Source organism: Vitis riparia, chromosome 17, assembly GCF_004353265.1.
Source record: "Vitis riparia cultivar Riparia Gloire de Montpellier isolate 1030 chromosome 17, EGFV_Vit.rip_1.0, whole genome shotgun sequence".
NCBI lineage: Eukaryota > Viridiplantae > Streptophyta > Magnoliopsida > Vitales > Vitaceae > Vitis > Vitis riparia.
The window spans coordinates 14042687-14059994 of record NC_048447.1 but is presented as its reverse complement, the minus strand read 5'-3'; the positions used below and the strand labels follow the sequence as shown (position 1 = coordinate 14059994).

The 17308-nt window shown below is 35.3% G+C and overlaps 1 protein-coding gene across 6 annotated transcripts; it reads right to left on the bottom strand.

Annotated features, from left to right (window-relative positions):
- Positions 1–2030: 2030 nt before the first annotated feature.
- On the bottom strand, positions 2031–13986 carry LOC117905163 (F-box protein At5g49610-like). Of its 6 annotated transcripts, none has more exons than XM_034818082.1 (4): positions 13799–13985; positions 9295–9489; positions 3931–4013; positions 2031–3574 (listed from the first exon to the last, which is right to left on the bottom strand). In XM_034818082.1, the coding sequence occupies exon 4, from the start codon at positions 3534–3536 to the stop codon at positions 2253–2255; it is 1284 nt and encodes a 427-aa protein (XP_034673973.1). In that variant the 5' UTR covers positions 3537–3574; positions 3931–4013; positions 9295–9489; positions 13799–13985; the 3' UTR covers positions 2031–2252. The 6 variants fall into 6 exon arrangements, with proteins under 6 accessions (XP_034673973.1, XP_034673974.1, XP_034673978.1 ...); XM_034818083.1 differs by lacking the exon at positions 13799–13985 and adding an exon at positions 13635–13757; XM_034818087.1 differs by lacking the exon at positions 3931–4013 and having other exon boundaries at positions 13799–13986.
- Between the last annotated feature and the right edge of the window lie 3322 nt (positions 13987–17308).

Sequence of the window (17308 nt, the reverse complement as noted above, 5' to 3'; positions counted from 1 at the left end):
ACCTTAAACAATCTCTTAGAGCGCAATTTGAATGTTTCAGGAAGGCTATAAGAAGTCATGGTTATTGTCAAAGTCAAGCAAATTGCACTATGTTTTATAAACATTCAAGAGACAGGAAAGTTGCAATCTTGATTGTTTACGTGAATGATACAATCCTAACATGTGAAGATGATGTTGAACTAGAAAGATTGAAAAAGAGACTTGCAGATGATTTTGAGATCAAGGACTTGGGTATGTTAAAATATTTCCTTAGGATGGAGTTCACCAAGTCTAAGGAAGGTATGTACCTAATCAACTTGGTGAAATAGGTTTGCTTAGTTGCAAAGCAATTGAAACATTGATTGAACCCAACTTAAAGATATGGTGAATAAAGAGCAGTACCAAAGGCTTGTTGGAAGACTGATTTATTTGTCTCAAGACTTATTTATTTGTCTCATACACATCCAAATATAGTTGTTGCAATAAGTATGGTAAGTCAATTGATGTATTCACTAGGACTAAAACACTTTGATGTTGTGTATAGAATCTTAAGATATTTGAAAGGGACTCATGAAAAAGGTATATATTGTTTAGAAACATGGACAATTACAAATTGAAGCCTATACCGATGCATAAAGGGTTGGAAGTATAACTAATAAAAGATCAACCCTTGACTATTGTACCTTGGTGAGGAAACCTTATTATTTGGTAAAGCTAGAAACAAAATGTGATGGTTAATAGTACAAAAGTTGAATTTAGATTAGTTACTGACGAGATTTGTGAAGTGATGTGGATAAAGGACTATTAAAAGGGTAGAAGATTTTTGACCCTTTATCTATGAAGGTAAACTATGATAATAAGGCAGTGATCTCAATTATTCGCAATCTAGTCATTTATGATAAAACAAAACATATGAAAGTAGATAAATACTTTATTAAAGTAAAACTCAATAATATATGTCATACATTCCAACAAATTGTTGATATACTTACAACAGGGTTACACAAGAACCAATTTGGCAATTTAATTGGCAAGGTATAGTGGAAGATATTTTCAAGTCAACTTAAAAAGGAGTGTTGTAAAGATATTTTTAAGCTATCAATGGAAGATATGGCAAAGATATTTTCAGATCCTTAGAGATTTGCTAACTATTGGAGATTTGCTAGTTGTTATAGTCAATACCTATAAATTAGGAAAACTTGCTTATATACATAGCTAGATAGTTATTTTGCTCTTATTTTGTATCTTGTATTCCATATAGGAAGGAAGAATGTAAAAAATGAGTCAACAAATAGAACTTATTTTCTCTTCCAAATATCTCTCTTCGTCTTCAACTAGTGACATTAGTCAAGTATGGATGAATACTAAAATAAAAATAGAAATTTCACCTCACCAAAAAAACATTATATTTTAACATTTTAAAATTAAAAAACATTACATCTACAAAATAATTAAAAATATGACTATATATATAACACACATATAAAAAAAAAAAAAAAAAGGTTATTTTTTACTCTCCAAAAAATTAAAAAAAAATGCAAGGGAAGAAAAAAAAAAGTAAAAGAAAAGAAAGAATAAAAAATAATAATAAATAAATTTAAAATTAATAAATTATTTTTAAATGTTATTTTAAACTCATTTAATTTATTTTATCTTTTTAATATAGGAATTAAATAATTTTAAAATATATAAATTTTTAATTAATTTTAATTATATTTTATTTTATATGATATTTTTCATTCTACAATCAAATATAAAAAAAATCATTTTATTTAATCTTCTTTTTTCTCTACTTTTCGGAGCCAAGCAGTGGATGTTTTTGGAGCAACACTTGGTCATGAAGCCGAATTTCCAAACCACATCTTACAGTTTCATGTTAGTCGCCACTTTGATCAACATAAGCTATTCAAACTGGGTTTCCATCTTGCGTGTCTACTTCTCTCACAGGTGGTTAATTGGTTATCAAGAGTGCTGGAATTTCTCCTAAGAAATTGGGCACTCAAGGTTTCAGAAACTCGAGTTTTACTATCAGAAAAGGGTCATGCATCAGAGAAGAGAAAAGGATCATGTAACAGAGAAGAGAAAACGATTCTGCAACAGAAAAGATAAAAGGGATCTTACCTTGCAAAGGTCTAGGAGTCCAACGCCCATTTGGGTAACCCAGAGTTTCAAAGTACAAAATTGTACTCTCCTAAATTATTATGCAACAGCCAGGAAATAGAAAAACATTAAACAGTTCTACTTTGCAGATTGAATTTGAAAGAAAATTCATTTCAGCCATGGGGAACAAAGTGAAGCTGCATTGGAGAGATAAGAGTGGGCCTGAAAGAAATGGTCTTGAAGCAAATGGGAATGCTAGGGATGATCAGTGACAAGAACTGCTCCATTTTCGGAAAATACTGCGTTAAGTGTCTCCTCCAAGCTCCACCAGGGCCTCTGTGAGTGTTCACCTGTAGCAAGTAACCTTCATCAATATACCCGCGAATTATTTCACAGTTAAAGGAACTGTTCCACCGCACGTTCATACAATACATGTCTTCATAACAGACAGATAATCCCTCAATCTTGTCTCCTGTTACTCTCCATATTTTCATTTGAGTATCATAGACTTGTACCAAACTCAAATGGCCATCCAACTCCACCATCTCAAAATCATCCGGAACATCAGCACTGACTGGAAAACGGGTCACTGCAAACTTCCCAGAGCTTACATCAAATGAAAGCATACATTCACGACCAGGTTTCTTCTTGATTTTCCAGTGGAGAGCCCCATTCCAGAATACGGACCCATTGATGTTACATTCAGCAATAATGTCAGGGACTGTTAAACTTCTCCATGAGTTTTCTCCTAACATAATAGCCTCAAACTTGTTGACTTGACTTTTGCTTTTATCTGTATACACTCGCACGACAATGTACTTGCCATTAGAGGAATCAAACCCGAGACCAACCTGATGTCTGAGTAAACTAAAACCTGTCTCTGGGGATGGCAAGATTACAAACTCTCTAGTTATTGGATTAGATATGTAAACAGGACCTAGCTCACTATCTGAAGTTATACAGAGCAAACCATTGCAAGAAGACATGATTTGGAGACCACTAAATCGCCAGCTCTTATCATGAATTCGTCTACTTTTGCGTTCCTCAGTATCCAGTAAAAATAAGCTGTGCATAGTCGTCGCTGTAACCCCGCCAAATATTGGTTTGAGGATGGCTCGAGATGGTTGATTATGGCTTTTTCTCGCTTGCAGGTTGATGAAAAGAGGACTTTGAATCACAGAGTTCCAGGTCTTGCATACGCTTCGGCATCTCAAGATTAATTCTATTGGAAGTCTGGATAGGATCTCAGAGATAAGTTCTGGTAATAAATCATTTACCGGACCATCTTTTTTAGTCGTGCTTGCTTGACCATCTTTTTTAGTCGTGCTTGCTCGACCATCTTTTTTAGATGATCTCACTTGACTATCTTTTTTAGATGATCTCACTTGACTACCTTTTTTAGATGATCTCGCATGCCCATCTGTTTTAGTCGTTCGATGTCGCTTTGGGCGCAACATTTGAAAAGGAGGATTTAATGTGCCTCCTTAGATCACTCCTGTGAACAAAAAAATTGTGACAAAATGTTAACACTCAAATATAGAAGACAACTCAAACACAAGTTAGGAAGTAGAGAAAAACAGGATCTGAACTATAACATGCATATCTATTGTAGTACTGTTTACTCATCAAAAGTTTACAGCATAGTCAAACACAAAGAGCAACCAAATTGTAGACCAAAAAGTTTGCAAGTAATATTGCAGATTTTCTTGCCAGGAAGCACTCAAAAGAAAAATGTATATATACATATATATATATATATCAAAATGCTTATAGCATAAAAATGCTTATAGCATAAAAAAGGAAACAAGAAAAAAATGATAATAAAAGAAATGCTTCAAGAAAACATTTCACCTAAAAGCACTTTTGCGAAGGGAACTCTTCTGCAGAACAAGAAACCTGTACAATGTTCTGGTAAGATAGCATTATTCCCATTTCTGAAAGATGACAAAAAGAAGAAAAATGCAAGAACTGTTCAGACTATGAAGACTGCACTTTTTCTACCAACTCATTCTGGCCAAAGCAAGTAAAAGATAGCAACTATATTAAATAGGGAAATAATAATACAGATCTATTCATTTATCAAGCGTGTCTTAAAACAACAATGATAAAACTGCCCCATCCCTAAATGTTTGCAAGATGAATACATTCATTTAGCATGAATTAGCAGCTGTTGAAAGAGAGAGAGAGAGAAAACCTTAATTCTCATTCATATTCTTAACTTCTTACAATAGAAAAATATATATACAAGGCTAGGTTGAACTAACTACCATATGTGACCTATATTAAGAAAGGAAAGAAACTTGTACACTATAAAATACATTATATTCAACACTCCCCCTCAAGTTGGAGCATATATGTCATATGCACCAAGCTTGTTACAAATGTATTTAATCCTAAGACCTCTGAGAGATTTAGTGAAGATGTCTGCTAGTTGATCATTTGAATTAACAAAACTTGTAGCAACACACCCTGATGTGATCTTCTCTCTAATGAAGTGACAGTCAACTTCAATATGTTTGGTCCTTTCATGAAAGATTGGATTGGATGTAATATGTAATGCGGCCTGATTGTCACAGACTAGCTTTATCTGTTCATCTTTCCCAAATCTCAATTCTTGAAGGAGTTGCCTCAACCATATGAGTTCACATGTTGCCAAAGTCATAGCTCGATACTCAGCTTCGGCGCTTGATCTGACCACTACATCTTGTTTCTTACTCTTCCAGGATATTAAGTTACCTCCAATAAAAACACAATACCCTGAGGTGGAACGCCTATCTAAGGGTGAACCAGCCCAGTCTACATCTGTGTAACCAACAATTTGGGTATGACCCCTGTCTTCATACAACATACCTTGGCCTGGTGTTCCTTTAATATATCGAAGAATGCGGATCACAGCATCCCAATGGTTGTCACATGGTGACTGTAGAAATTAACTAACCACACTCACAGGAAAAGAGATGTCTGGCCGATTGATGGTGAGGTAGTTCAGTTTGCCTACAAGTCGTCGATATCTCCCAGGATCTCTTAGAGGCTCCCCTTGTCCTGGTACAAGTTTGACATTTGGATACATAAGAGTGTCAACAGGTTTACATTCTAACATACCTGTTTCTTCCAAGATGTCTAAGGCATACTTCCTTTGTGACATAACCACACCTAAACTGAATTGAGCTATTTGAAGTCCCAGAAAGTACTTCAGTTTGCCCAAGTCTTTGGTTTGAAAAGGTGTTGCTTTAGTCTTTGGATACCCTCCTGATCACTGCCTGTAATGACAATGTTATCCACATAAACTACCAAATAGATGCACTGGCTCGAAGAGTTATGATGATAGAAAATTGAATAATCTGTTTCACTCTGAAGCATTCCAAACTCTTGAACAACTGAACTAAAACGCCCAAACCATGCCCGAGGAGACTGTTTCAAACCATATAGAGAGTGGCGTAACTTGCACACTAAACCAGACTCCCCCTGAGCAACAAAACCAAGTGGTTGCTACATATAAACTTCCTCGAGAAGTTCACCATGAAGGAAAGCATTCTTAATATCCAACTGATAAAGAGGCTAATGACACATAGTTGTCATGGAGAGAAATAAGCGAACAGAAGCAATCTTGGCAACAGAAGAGAAGGTGTCACCATAGTCACAACCATAAATCTGAGTATAACCTTTAGCAACCAAGCGGGCCTTAAGGCGATCAACCTGACCATCAGGACCAACTTTAACAGTGTAGACCCAACGACATCCAACTGTAGATTTACCAGAAGGTAAAGAAACAAGATCCCATGTGCCATTGGAGTGCAGAGCAGCAATTTCATCAACCATTGCCTATCGCCACCCAAGATGAGAAAGTGCCTCACTAGTGCTCTTAGGAAGAGAAACAAAAGATAAAGTAGAGACAAAGGCAGAATAGGATGAAGATAATCGATGGTAGCTCAAAAAATTATAAATAGGATGAGGGTTATGAGTAGATCGATTACCTTTCCAAAGAGCAATAGGCAAATGGTCAGTAGATGACAGGACCAAGGTAGGAGAAATCGGTGGGATAGGAGGTAAGTCATCAGGTACCTCAGCTGAAGAGAGAGGAGGAGCAACAACACAATGTCGACGATGATAAACTTGAAGAGGACGAGAGAGCGCATCGAGAGGGGGGGATATATAGGGAAGTGGCAATACTTCTGAAATGGGAAGAGATTCAGAGGATAAGAAGAATGGAGAGTCCTCAAAGAAGGTGACATTAGCGGAGAGAAAATAACGATGAGTGTCAAGGGAATAACAACGATAGCCTTTCTGAAGTCGAGAGTATCCCAAGAAGATGCATTTCGTAGCCTTGGCGGAGAGCTTGTCCTGTCCAGGTGTGAGAGTATGAACAAAACAAGTACAACCAAAGACACGCAGATGAAGGCATACGATTAATCAAGTAACAGGCTGTAAGAACAACATCCCCCTAATAACGAAAAGGAACATTACTATAGAGAAGGAGGGTACGAATTGTCTCAACTAGATGTCGATTTTTACGTTCAGCAACCCCATTTTGTTGAGGAGTATGAACACAAGATGACTGATGGAGGATCCCATGTTGGGACATAAAAGAAGTAAAGGGTGTAGAAAAATATTCCCGAGCATTGTCACTGCGTAACACTCGAATAGAAACATTGAATTGTGTTTGGATTTTAGCATAAAATTTCTGAAAAATAGAGAATAACTCAGCTCGATTTTTCATTAAAAATAACCAAGTACATCTTGAATAGTCATAAATGAAAGTGACAAAATACTGAAATCGTAAAGTAGACGTGGTCCGACACGGACCCCAAACATCAGTGTGGACAAGTTCAAAATGAGACTTTGCCCTATTTTTCAAACGCTTTGGGAACGAGACACGAGTATGTTTTCCAAGCTGACACGACTCACACGCAAGCGACGACAAAGTGGAAAAACGAAATACCATCTTCTGGAACTTGAAGAGACTCAGATGACCCAAACAACTGTGAATGAAAAGAGGAGCATCAGTGGAAATGCAAACTGCAGGAGATGAAGATGATGTGAGGTGATAGAGGCATTGAGACTCACGCCTTATGCCACTCGTCTTCCTCGTACTCCAGTCCTGCAAGATCACAGATTTATCAGAAAAAGTGATAGAACAGTTAAGAGTGCGAGTTATTTTGCTAATGGAAATAAGACTAAAAGGACACTTGGGGACATAAAGGACAGAATGGAGAGGTAGGGAAGGGAGAGGATGAGTCAAACCAATACCTTTAGTCATAGTTTGGGAACCATTAGCTAAAGTAACAGTAGATAAGGCAGAGATAGTAGTAATAGAGGAGAAAAGGTGTTTATTACCAGAGATATGATCAGATTCTCTAGAATATAGAATCCACGGGCCAAGAGAAGGAGACTGAGTAAAACAGACTGAGACATTATCGGTCTGGGCAACAGAAGCAACAGAAGCTGATGTAGCTGCCTAATATCGGAGATAGGCATCATAATCACTACTAGTAAGGGTGATACTCTGAGATGTGGAGCTCGCAGCGGAGTCAGGTCGAGATAGCAGAGGATCAGATGACTGAGCAATGTGGGTAGTGCGAGGAGGCCGTCCATATAACTGATAGAAACGATCTCGAGTGTGACCAAACTTATTACAATAGGTGCACTGAGGACGTTGTCCTCGACCCCGATTGCCACTACGTCCTCCTCGAGAGTTAGTCTGAGAGGCTAACACAGATAAATCTGAAAGACCATCAGTCGACAAGGTCTGAGTAAAGGAGAGGCGTAAGAGACGAGCGAACACATCATCCAAAGATGGTACTGATGGACTAGCAAGAATCTGATCTCGGACAGACTCAAGATCTGGACGGAGGCCAATAAGGGTTAACACCATAAAGAACTTGTCAGTTTGTATTTGTTGAGCTTTAGCACCATTAGTAAAGGGCATCAAAGTTAAGAACTCCTCCTTAAAGGACGCAATCCGGCCAATATAAGTAGACAGATCCATGTCCTGCTGTCTCACATGAACAATATCAAAAACCACCTTATAAAATCGTTGAATATCATTCATGTATAATCATTTAGCCTGAGTCCAAAATTTAAAGCAGGTTTTGTAGGCACGAAGATGATGGAAAATTTTGGGATCAACAGATTGCCATAATACATTGCATAATTGTGCATCGATCTTCTTCCATTGCACTTTGTCAACATCAGGTATAGCATCCTCAGGTGTAACAAGATGATCCTCATAACCTTGTCCCATAAACCAGAGTTCCACGGACGCTGACCAGGAGAGATAATTCTCACTATCAATCAATTTTTCTGATGTGATAGTAGGAGTTTTAGAGATGACGGATGTAAAAATGGGATTTTTAGTCGCCATATCCACTTCACTTGAGATTGAATCACGTTTGGATCGAAGAGAGCCCTAAAGGGAGGTCGGATCACAGCTGTGGAAGAAGAACCTGGTATGTCGGGACCCAAACAAAGGAGAAAAGTGACTGGGGATGAAGAAGAGGCCTTCCCAAGGCACACACAGGTCTCGGCCAAGGAAGGGAGCTACCGTCGGAAGCCGAAGGAGGTTGAAAGAAGACCCGCGGAGGCTGAAATGCCAAAAAAAATGGAGAAGCAAAGTTCGGAGAGGACTGATGAAGGCTTAGAAGTGCAAGATAGCGCGGGACAAACCTGCTGGAAGAAGCTCGGCACCGGAAAGTAGGCCACGCGCCCTCATGCACCGGAGCATGGGTTTCAGGCCGCCGGAGAAGAGTGGCGCATGGGAGGCACGTGGGTGGTTTTTTGGCTTCGGTGCTTTGAGAAAAGTTGCAGATCTCCTCTTTGTACTCCTGATGATGTGGTCGGTGTCGGAAAATATCGTCGGGAAAAAATCGCCGAAAAAATGTTGACGGTGATGAGGGTTTTCTGGCCATGATATGGCTAACCGGAAAGCTTTGGGAGATGGAAAAGGTGATTGGAATGAAACACGGTCATTGGACGGATTCCCGGAATTAATTACATGGGTAAACCAAAAAGAATAAAGTTTTCTTCCTTGACTCTGATACCATGTTGAGAGAGAGAGAAAAAAAAAAAAACCTTAATTCTCATTCATATTCTTAACTTCTTACAATAGAGAAATATATATACAAGGCTAGATTGAACTAATTACCATATGTGACCTATATTAAGAAAGGAAAGAAACTTGTACACTATAAAATACATTATATTCAACAGCAGTCATACTCATTCATGTCATCCACAATGATCTTAGGGTCCCTTTTGACTTCTATATACTTGAGTTCATTTCTGAAGCCAGCAAAAGGCTATCTCAAGGCAAGAACTTCAGCTACAGTTGAGATTGCCAACAGAATTAGTCCCAGCCACCCAGATTGAGCATTTCCATGCTCTAAGTCTCCACAAACACGTTTTTAAGTAGATCTGAAACCAGTCAATTTTATGTTCATCAATCAGCAATCTCACAATCTTATTTTGAGTTTTACATAAGAGGGTTAGCAACCAAAGTTCAAATTCTAAATGGAAACTGCAAGCTTGGCACTTCTGGTTGTGATTCTATCTATGACTAGTCATTAGTCTGAAGCATTCCATGTCCGACTAGAAAATTAATTAGTGGAATCATTGAGACACCTATCTCCTAATGTCATTTTTCTTAGATTTTTTGGTCTGGTTCCCCCTATTCATTCATAATTGATCATATATTAGAAATCAGATTTTGCTATGGTTTCACCATTTACACTTGATCCCTCCTAGCCCAAAAAGAATGGTGCAGACAATTACAAAACAAAGCAAAAGGACTATGGCACGGAAATAAGAAGAAGAATTAGATTCCAAGCTTTCTTAATCACCACCCCAACAAACTTTGCAGTGTAATTCAAACTTAAGAATCTATCAATTGCTCACGGTCAGACACGATAAGGAAGTCACATAGAAAGGAAAAAACCCAATGCTGCTACAGCTAGGATGCATGGTTAGTTTCATTTTTTGTTTCTTATAGAAAAAAATTTAAAAAAAAATTGCACTGTTTAATTTTTAGTTCCTCGTACAATAGTTTCAAGTTGATCAAACATGTTCACAAATTTGGCAAGAGTAAGGTTCATTTGTCTTGGGTTAAACTAGCCAAGTTAAAGGATATGTATTGAAATGACATGGATTCTTTTGCAAGTAAAATGTGCGAGATGTGTATACAATGAGAAAAGATACGAGAAATATGTACAGTAGTATAGTATATTCCAGCCAAGGGCTGAAGAGTCTAAAAAGCTTCTCCAACTTGAGCCTGTCCTTTCCAGATCCCATCCTAGCTTCTATTAGCTCTTATTAGGTCTCTCTTACCACTGGCTACCCACCTAAAGCATGATTAATCATTTAAAATCAAATTCATTTTCATGGAAAAAGACACTTTTTTCCTTCCACTTATGCCATATGAATTTCCTCAACAGGTACATGATAATCTTATCCACAACTGGAAAACAGATTTCTAGGAGCCACACAGATCCAAGTGTTGAAAAAGGTGGCAACAGCTCAAACCAACTCTGCCTCAGTTAGGAGTATCCTGATGCAAGCATAGGTAGAAGTGCAACAACAATCAATTAAAATTTACGTGATGATTACAACCATTAACCCAGTTGTTAAAGTTTGTTTAGAATAGTAACCATGTTTACGTATTTGTATCCTTACAATTTTCAAATCCATATAACATAATCCCTATCAATCCAATAGCTTAAATGCATAACAAGGCAACAAAGTTTGCAATTTTAGGCAACTTCCAAAGTCATTTAAAAAGAATCGTACATTCATCAAGATGCATAAGGAAAATGACTTTGAATGATGTATCAATAAATTTACCTCTAGATACATTCATAGGTCAAAAAATTTCTACACATGAAATAAAAATAATGAACCAGAGAGAAGAACCTGTTTAGTGAGGAAGTGAAACCTCCTAATTTCTGGCATTTAAGTGAAATTCAAGCATTCTTTTCAAAAGCAACAAATAGCTTATATCTGTATTTATATTATACATTATATATCAAATTATTATACTAAAGGAAATCCTTGATGGATGAACATGATGAATAGAATACCCGCGTCAACTTTCAATGGTTCAATAAAAGGAGAGTAAAACAATGATTTGTGAAAAGTAAAAAGTTTTCAACTCACCCACTATTCCCATGACATGGAGAGAGGCACAATAATATCAGGTGAGCAAAGTGCCTTCCTAGTAGATGTGTATTACATTAAAGTAGCTCCTCCTATGGATTTTCTTTATAAGAAGTAACTATCCTTATCCATATAACACATGAGTCACTAATAATCCAGCCAAATTTCTTGGTTGAAGAAAACAGTACCAGAATGGTAATTTTAAAAATTCAGATTTTTCTGACAAACCCACCAATCCTACTGAATAAATTTTGCTACTATTCAAACTTCCCTAGCAAGGTGACCAAAATATAGCTAAATGAAAGATAATAAGGATAATATAACTTATGAAGCATGCATAACACACGTGCCATTGAATCTAAATATTATGAAGGAACTTGCATGTGAAGATGTACAACATGAAACTAAAATTTACCTGGAAGTGCAAGTTTTATATCTAAAAGATAAGGAGGATAATGTAATTTGTGGAGCATACATAACATACATGTCAAGGAATCTCAAATATTATTAAGGCAAATTTTATATGAGAATGTACAACAAGGAAATAAATTTAGCTGAGTCTAAGTCTTATATTTAAAGAATGAAGGTGCAGAAGATGTATAAATTTTCCTGGTTCAAGTTTAAATTCACTGAATAAGTTTTCAACTCTACTCTTCAACCCTAACTAAGAGTTGAGATAATTGGCAATATGGGTTTTCGGCATTGTGACCAAAATCATTGCTCCTGTCAGTTTGATTTTGAAGTTAACTTGAAATTCCAATTTAGTACATTTTTTTATGAATGCTATAAATGTGGAATGCATAATTTCTCGGTAATTCAATGTTTACTATAAATCCTACCCATTTCTCTTAGAGATAGATATTTAGGATGGAAACGGTTATTTCCGTTAAAGGTGACAATGAATCCGGTGATGCTTAGATTGAGTGCCTATGCAACTAAACATGCACAACTAAAATCTTAACCATTATTTCTGCTAAAGATGGCAATGGATCTAGTGGTATGTGAGGTAGATTGAGTCCTTATGTTAGTGTTACATGTGTAACCAGAATCATAACTGTTTTCATCAACAATTAGAAAGTCAAACAGCAAAACAAAACTCATTTAGTGAACTTAAATATAAACATGATCCATTTAATGCATTTATTTCCACTATTTTTGTTTTCCCACAAATATGATTTAAAAATATGTACGAGATGATTTTAAAATAGTTCACTTATAATTTATAATAATTTTATGAAACTCCCATGAGCATTCTAATTTAAAATAATTTAATGGAACTACTTGAGTTCAATAAAATATTTTACATCTTATACATATTTTAAATCATCCCTATGGACAGTAAAAGTAATGGAAATAAATGAATTAAATAGATCATGTTTAGATTTAAGTACATTAAAAATAAGCTTTATTTCTAGTTTGGCTTCCTAACTAATTGAAAACTGAGTTTTGGATTGATCGATAACAACAATTAAGCTACCCTACACACAACCAAACTCATTGTCATCCCTAACGAAAATAAGAGTTAAGATTCTAGTTGAGCATGTATAGTTGCCATGAGTGCTCAACCCATGCCATAACCAGAACTGTTGCCACCCTTAACTGAATAAGGTCAATATTTTGGTTGTGTGTGGATAGCTGCCATAGGTGCTCAACCTATGCACCACCAAACCTTTTGCCACCCTTGACAAAAATAAGGGTTAGGATTCTGGTTGCACATGGATAGTACCATAGGTGCTCGGCCAACACACCACTTAGACCTATTGTCATCCTTTAACAGAAATAACGATCAAGATTATAGTTGCATGTGGACAGCTACCATAGGTACTCAACCTAAGCACAACCAAAACCATTATCACCCTTAACGGAATAACTGCTTCCACCTTGATAAATATATCTCCAAGAGAAATGATTAAGATTTATACTAAACAGTGAATTTACCCACAAATTCTGCATGCCACATTTATACCATTCATAACAAAATATACTAAATCAGAATCTGAATTAACTCCCAAATCAAACCCCTTATACAATCATATCTCTATTCCCCAAATCAAACCCTAACGAAAATTCAACAAACACCCAATCCCAATACTCATTCCAATCATAAAAAATCTAACACCATTCATGACCATAACATAGATTTTTTGTCATAGTCCGCAACAAAATCCATCATAGAAACGAAAGATCTTTGTATTGATTTTCGAAACTACTTCACAATTTCGGAAGACATTGAACCCATAAAAGTAAAAGCAGCCATGATCAGAATGGCCATAACATAGACAATTCCGTCATGGTCTGGAACAGAATTGACCATAAAAATGAATCATCCTTGGCATTCATTTTGTAAACCACTTCAGAATTTGGAGAACACCCACAAAAGTAGGAACACACATGATCGATAAAACAGCTACCTTGAAACAAAATTGCACCAGAAATGATCACGGAACAGTGCAACAATGGTAAAAACATCCAAATTCAGCAAACGCAGATGATCAAACTTCACATAGCATCAAAAAGTGGAGAGAAATGGAGAGATTACGATAGAAAATTCACAATGGATATAGAAAAATCAAACCTTTTTCCTGCGCTTTCAGTCTCTTCCTTAAACCTCCGTACGTTTCTCACTCGTAACGTCCACAGTTCCTATTTGATTCTGTGTGCCACCGCGGATCCCAAATAAGATATGAAACTTGATTAACTCGATATGACAAGTCCGGACTTATGGCATGTGTAACTGTGTTCTATGCTTTTCAGATTCGGGTGGGCTAAGGAAGATAAGATTTGTAAAGCAGGACTCCACAGGGTTTCTATAAATGCTCCAAATTACTAATATCCTTTAATTAATATTGTTATCTTCTTTAAAAGAGCCAACAAGATGTCATAATTCATTGATAATATTTTTCAACACTTACTAGTGATTTTTAATTTATAATATGGGTTAAAATCGTCTCACTTTTATGACTTTTCGTAGAAAACTTAAATTTTGAAAATGACGGAACCCTAATATGGAGTTGCTTGAAAACCATTAGAAAAAGACGATTGAGAAATCTTTTGTAGGGTATGAGTAACTTCGTTTGACAATCTAGAATTGATAATATTTCTTATATAATTAGATATCTTTTGGTAATAAGTTTTTATTAGTCTTTTTATTATTCATCTTATCTAAGATCAATTGAAAAGAAAGACTAATAAATAAAACTTTTAAATTAGGTAAGTCTACAAAAAGTCAAATCACTTTGAAAGGTTCCTCTTTGTTTTTAGACAACAACTAAATATGGTTATTCCTATAGAGACAACCAGTATCAAGATCTCGACAACTAGAGACTAAAGTGTTTGCAATGTCACAATCAATGGTAGGCAAATTTCCTAGCAAGAAAAGTATCTATAGAATGAAAAGGAAATTACTTATTTTTCTTTCTCTCTTCTTTTCCATTTCTACACTTGTTAGTGACTTCCCATAAAGTCCTTGGTTGTAACTGGCGCATAGGCCTTTAAGGATCCAGAATTCCCCGTTTATTCATAATGCTTAGGATATCATGGGCGAGAATTCTTCAATTTTTAACCGTTAGATGGTACCTCTCCCAACCATTCCTCTACCATTTTCCTAAAGATATGGGTGACACATTTAACGGTGAAATTTATCATTTTTTTGTAAGTCTTTTTCACATGTTTTTTTAGTTTACTTATACTTTCACATCCAATAGTCTTCTTCTTCTCCATATTTGACGTGTTTGTTTCTTCGCAGCTTTCTTCTTTCATGTTTTACAACAAATTTAGAGTCATTACTTTCTTTCAAGTTCTATGTTCCCATTTTTGCAACAAGATGCAGGCTTACTAGTAAGGTCTTGCATTTTGTCTCACTAATCATATTAAGGGACATTAGTTGAGTAGCCAAATTACTTTCAGTTCTTTTGGAGAGACCAACGCTACTCTCACATCGAACCCTTTTTGTAATGCCTCCATCAACTTTTAGCTTCAAGCATCCTACACTATCATATTTAAAGTCTAGCTCATTTATGTTGCTTACTTAAGGACAATAACAAACTCCACTACAAAGTCTATCAAGACTTGAGATTTCATGATCATTTGAGATGCATAATGATTATCAAATTTGCTAAGCTAAATATATCATTTTCACCATTTTACCAAAAGGTTCGATTTATTAAGTTTTTTTATAAATGCTCAATTACCACGAGGATGGCATGAGATTGAAAATAGGGGTACAATTTCTAGGCTAACAGTAAAAGTGTTAAGGCTAACTTGTCAATCTTCTATTGTTGTGTCTCAATGTCAATGAAGGCTTTATTGATATAATACTTAGGTTATTGGGTGCAATGCTCTCTTTCTCATGAGAAATAATAATAGTTCTCCTTTTCTTTCAATTCTTTTGGTACCAATGGGATAACTAGTATCATTTTAGCTCTTAAAAGGTGAAACAACACCCATTCATCCATTCAATTTGTTTGCTCTTGCTCTTTTTGAAGAGGCAATAAAAAGGCTAGTGTTAACTAGTATTTCGAGCAATAAATTATCTTAGGGCCTCTATGTGCATGTTGGCTTCTAAATATCCTTAATTATTCACAAAGTCAACATTTCAAGTATGGCTATTGTTTGATCAATGGATGTTAGTTTCTACATCACAGTGTTATACTATATATCCTCGAGAACTTACCTAAACTCACCCTAAATAAACTTTTGGTAGTGTTCAATTTCATTTTGTACTTTCTCACGATGACCAAGGCCTTTGAAGGTCAAAGTGATGTCATTTTCTCTTGAGCCTGGGAAGAATTGTGGTGTGCAGTCATTTGTGACTCAAAAAATGAATATCTCTACCTTTCCTTATTTTATTTTTTAGAGATCCATATTTAATATTATCTATTAGAATAATTTATAGTTCGCTAAGTTGGTCCAATAAAATGAAATGTACAAGCTTCATTTATCAAACAAAAACAAACAAAAAATAAAAACTCAATCCAATGACTTTAATAGAATTGAACGGGAATCATACGAGGTGAAAATCTCATTTTAGACTCTATAGAGTGGAAGTAAGAACGACTTATCTATCAAACCAAGATAAAAAGAAGAGGCATAATAGAAAACCAAAAAAAAAAAAACATAGATAGAGCAATTGTTTACTTAGTTAGAGTGATAGAGGCATAGATAGAGTTAGCAACAAACCTTGCGACAAGGCTATAAATCAACAATTGTATTGATATAGAAGATCTTGTGCTTGTAGGAGCAGCTTATCCTACAGCATAAAAGTGAAAAACACCAATTGATGTTGATTCAATAATGTTAAATTACAGTCAATGTTATAAGACAAAATCTATAACCTCATTATCATGTTTCTCAATTTGAGTCTCCACCAACTTTTGAATTTTTTCCCACCAAAACATTTAAGAACTCAACATTCTTCAAGGGTTCTTTAAGAAATTGGTTAAAAAAGAAAAAAAAATTAAGTATTCTTAATTTTTTTAACACTTACATTTTTTTTTATTTTTTAAAATATTAAAAATGTTAAAAACACTTTTTACAATCACTATCAAACGCATACTAAGTGGTAGATTTTGATTTAAGATTAGATTTATTATTCAAATTTAGATTTTAAAGTTTTATTAGATTATTTTGATTTCACGTTTCTCAATTTAATCGCTTTTGTTTTAATTCATTTTTTTAGATTCATCTTAGTCTCATATACAAGCAATCAGACGAATCATCTAATAATCAAGAGATCAAACATTAATGGAACCAAAGTAAGCATTAATTATCTCTTGATTACGAGAAAATCACTCATAGAGACCAATATCATTTCAAGTATAGCGAAACCCCTAATGCCATAGCATGTTGAAGTGATGAATTATTTTATAAAAATATTTGATTAAAAGGGATGGAATAATACTTGCATCGAAAAAGAAATTCCATATGTAATTTGATTTTGACATTTTTACCCTTAAATCATTTTCTTCAACAAATGTTTGATACTTTGATATGACATATGGATTTAAAAAATCATGGAATGGTATTTTCACCCAAAATAGGTAATTTAATATAGACATCATTTTTCCAAATTTGCAATTTTAGTGTC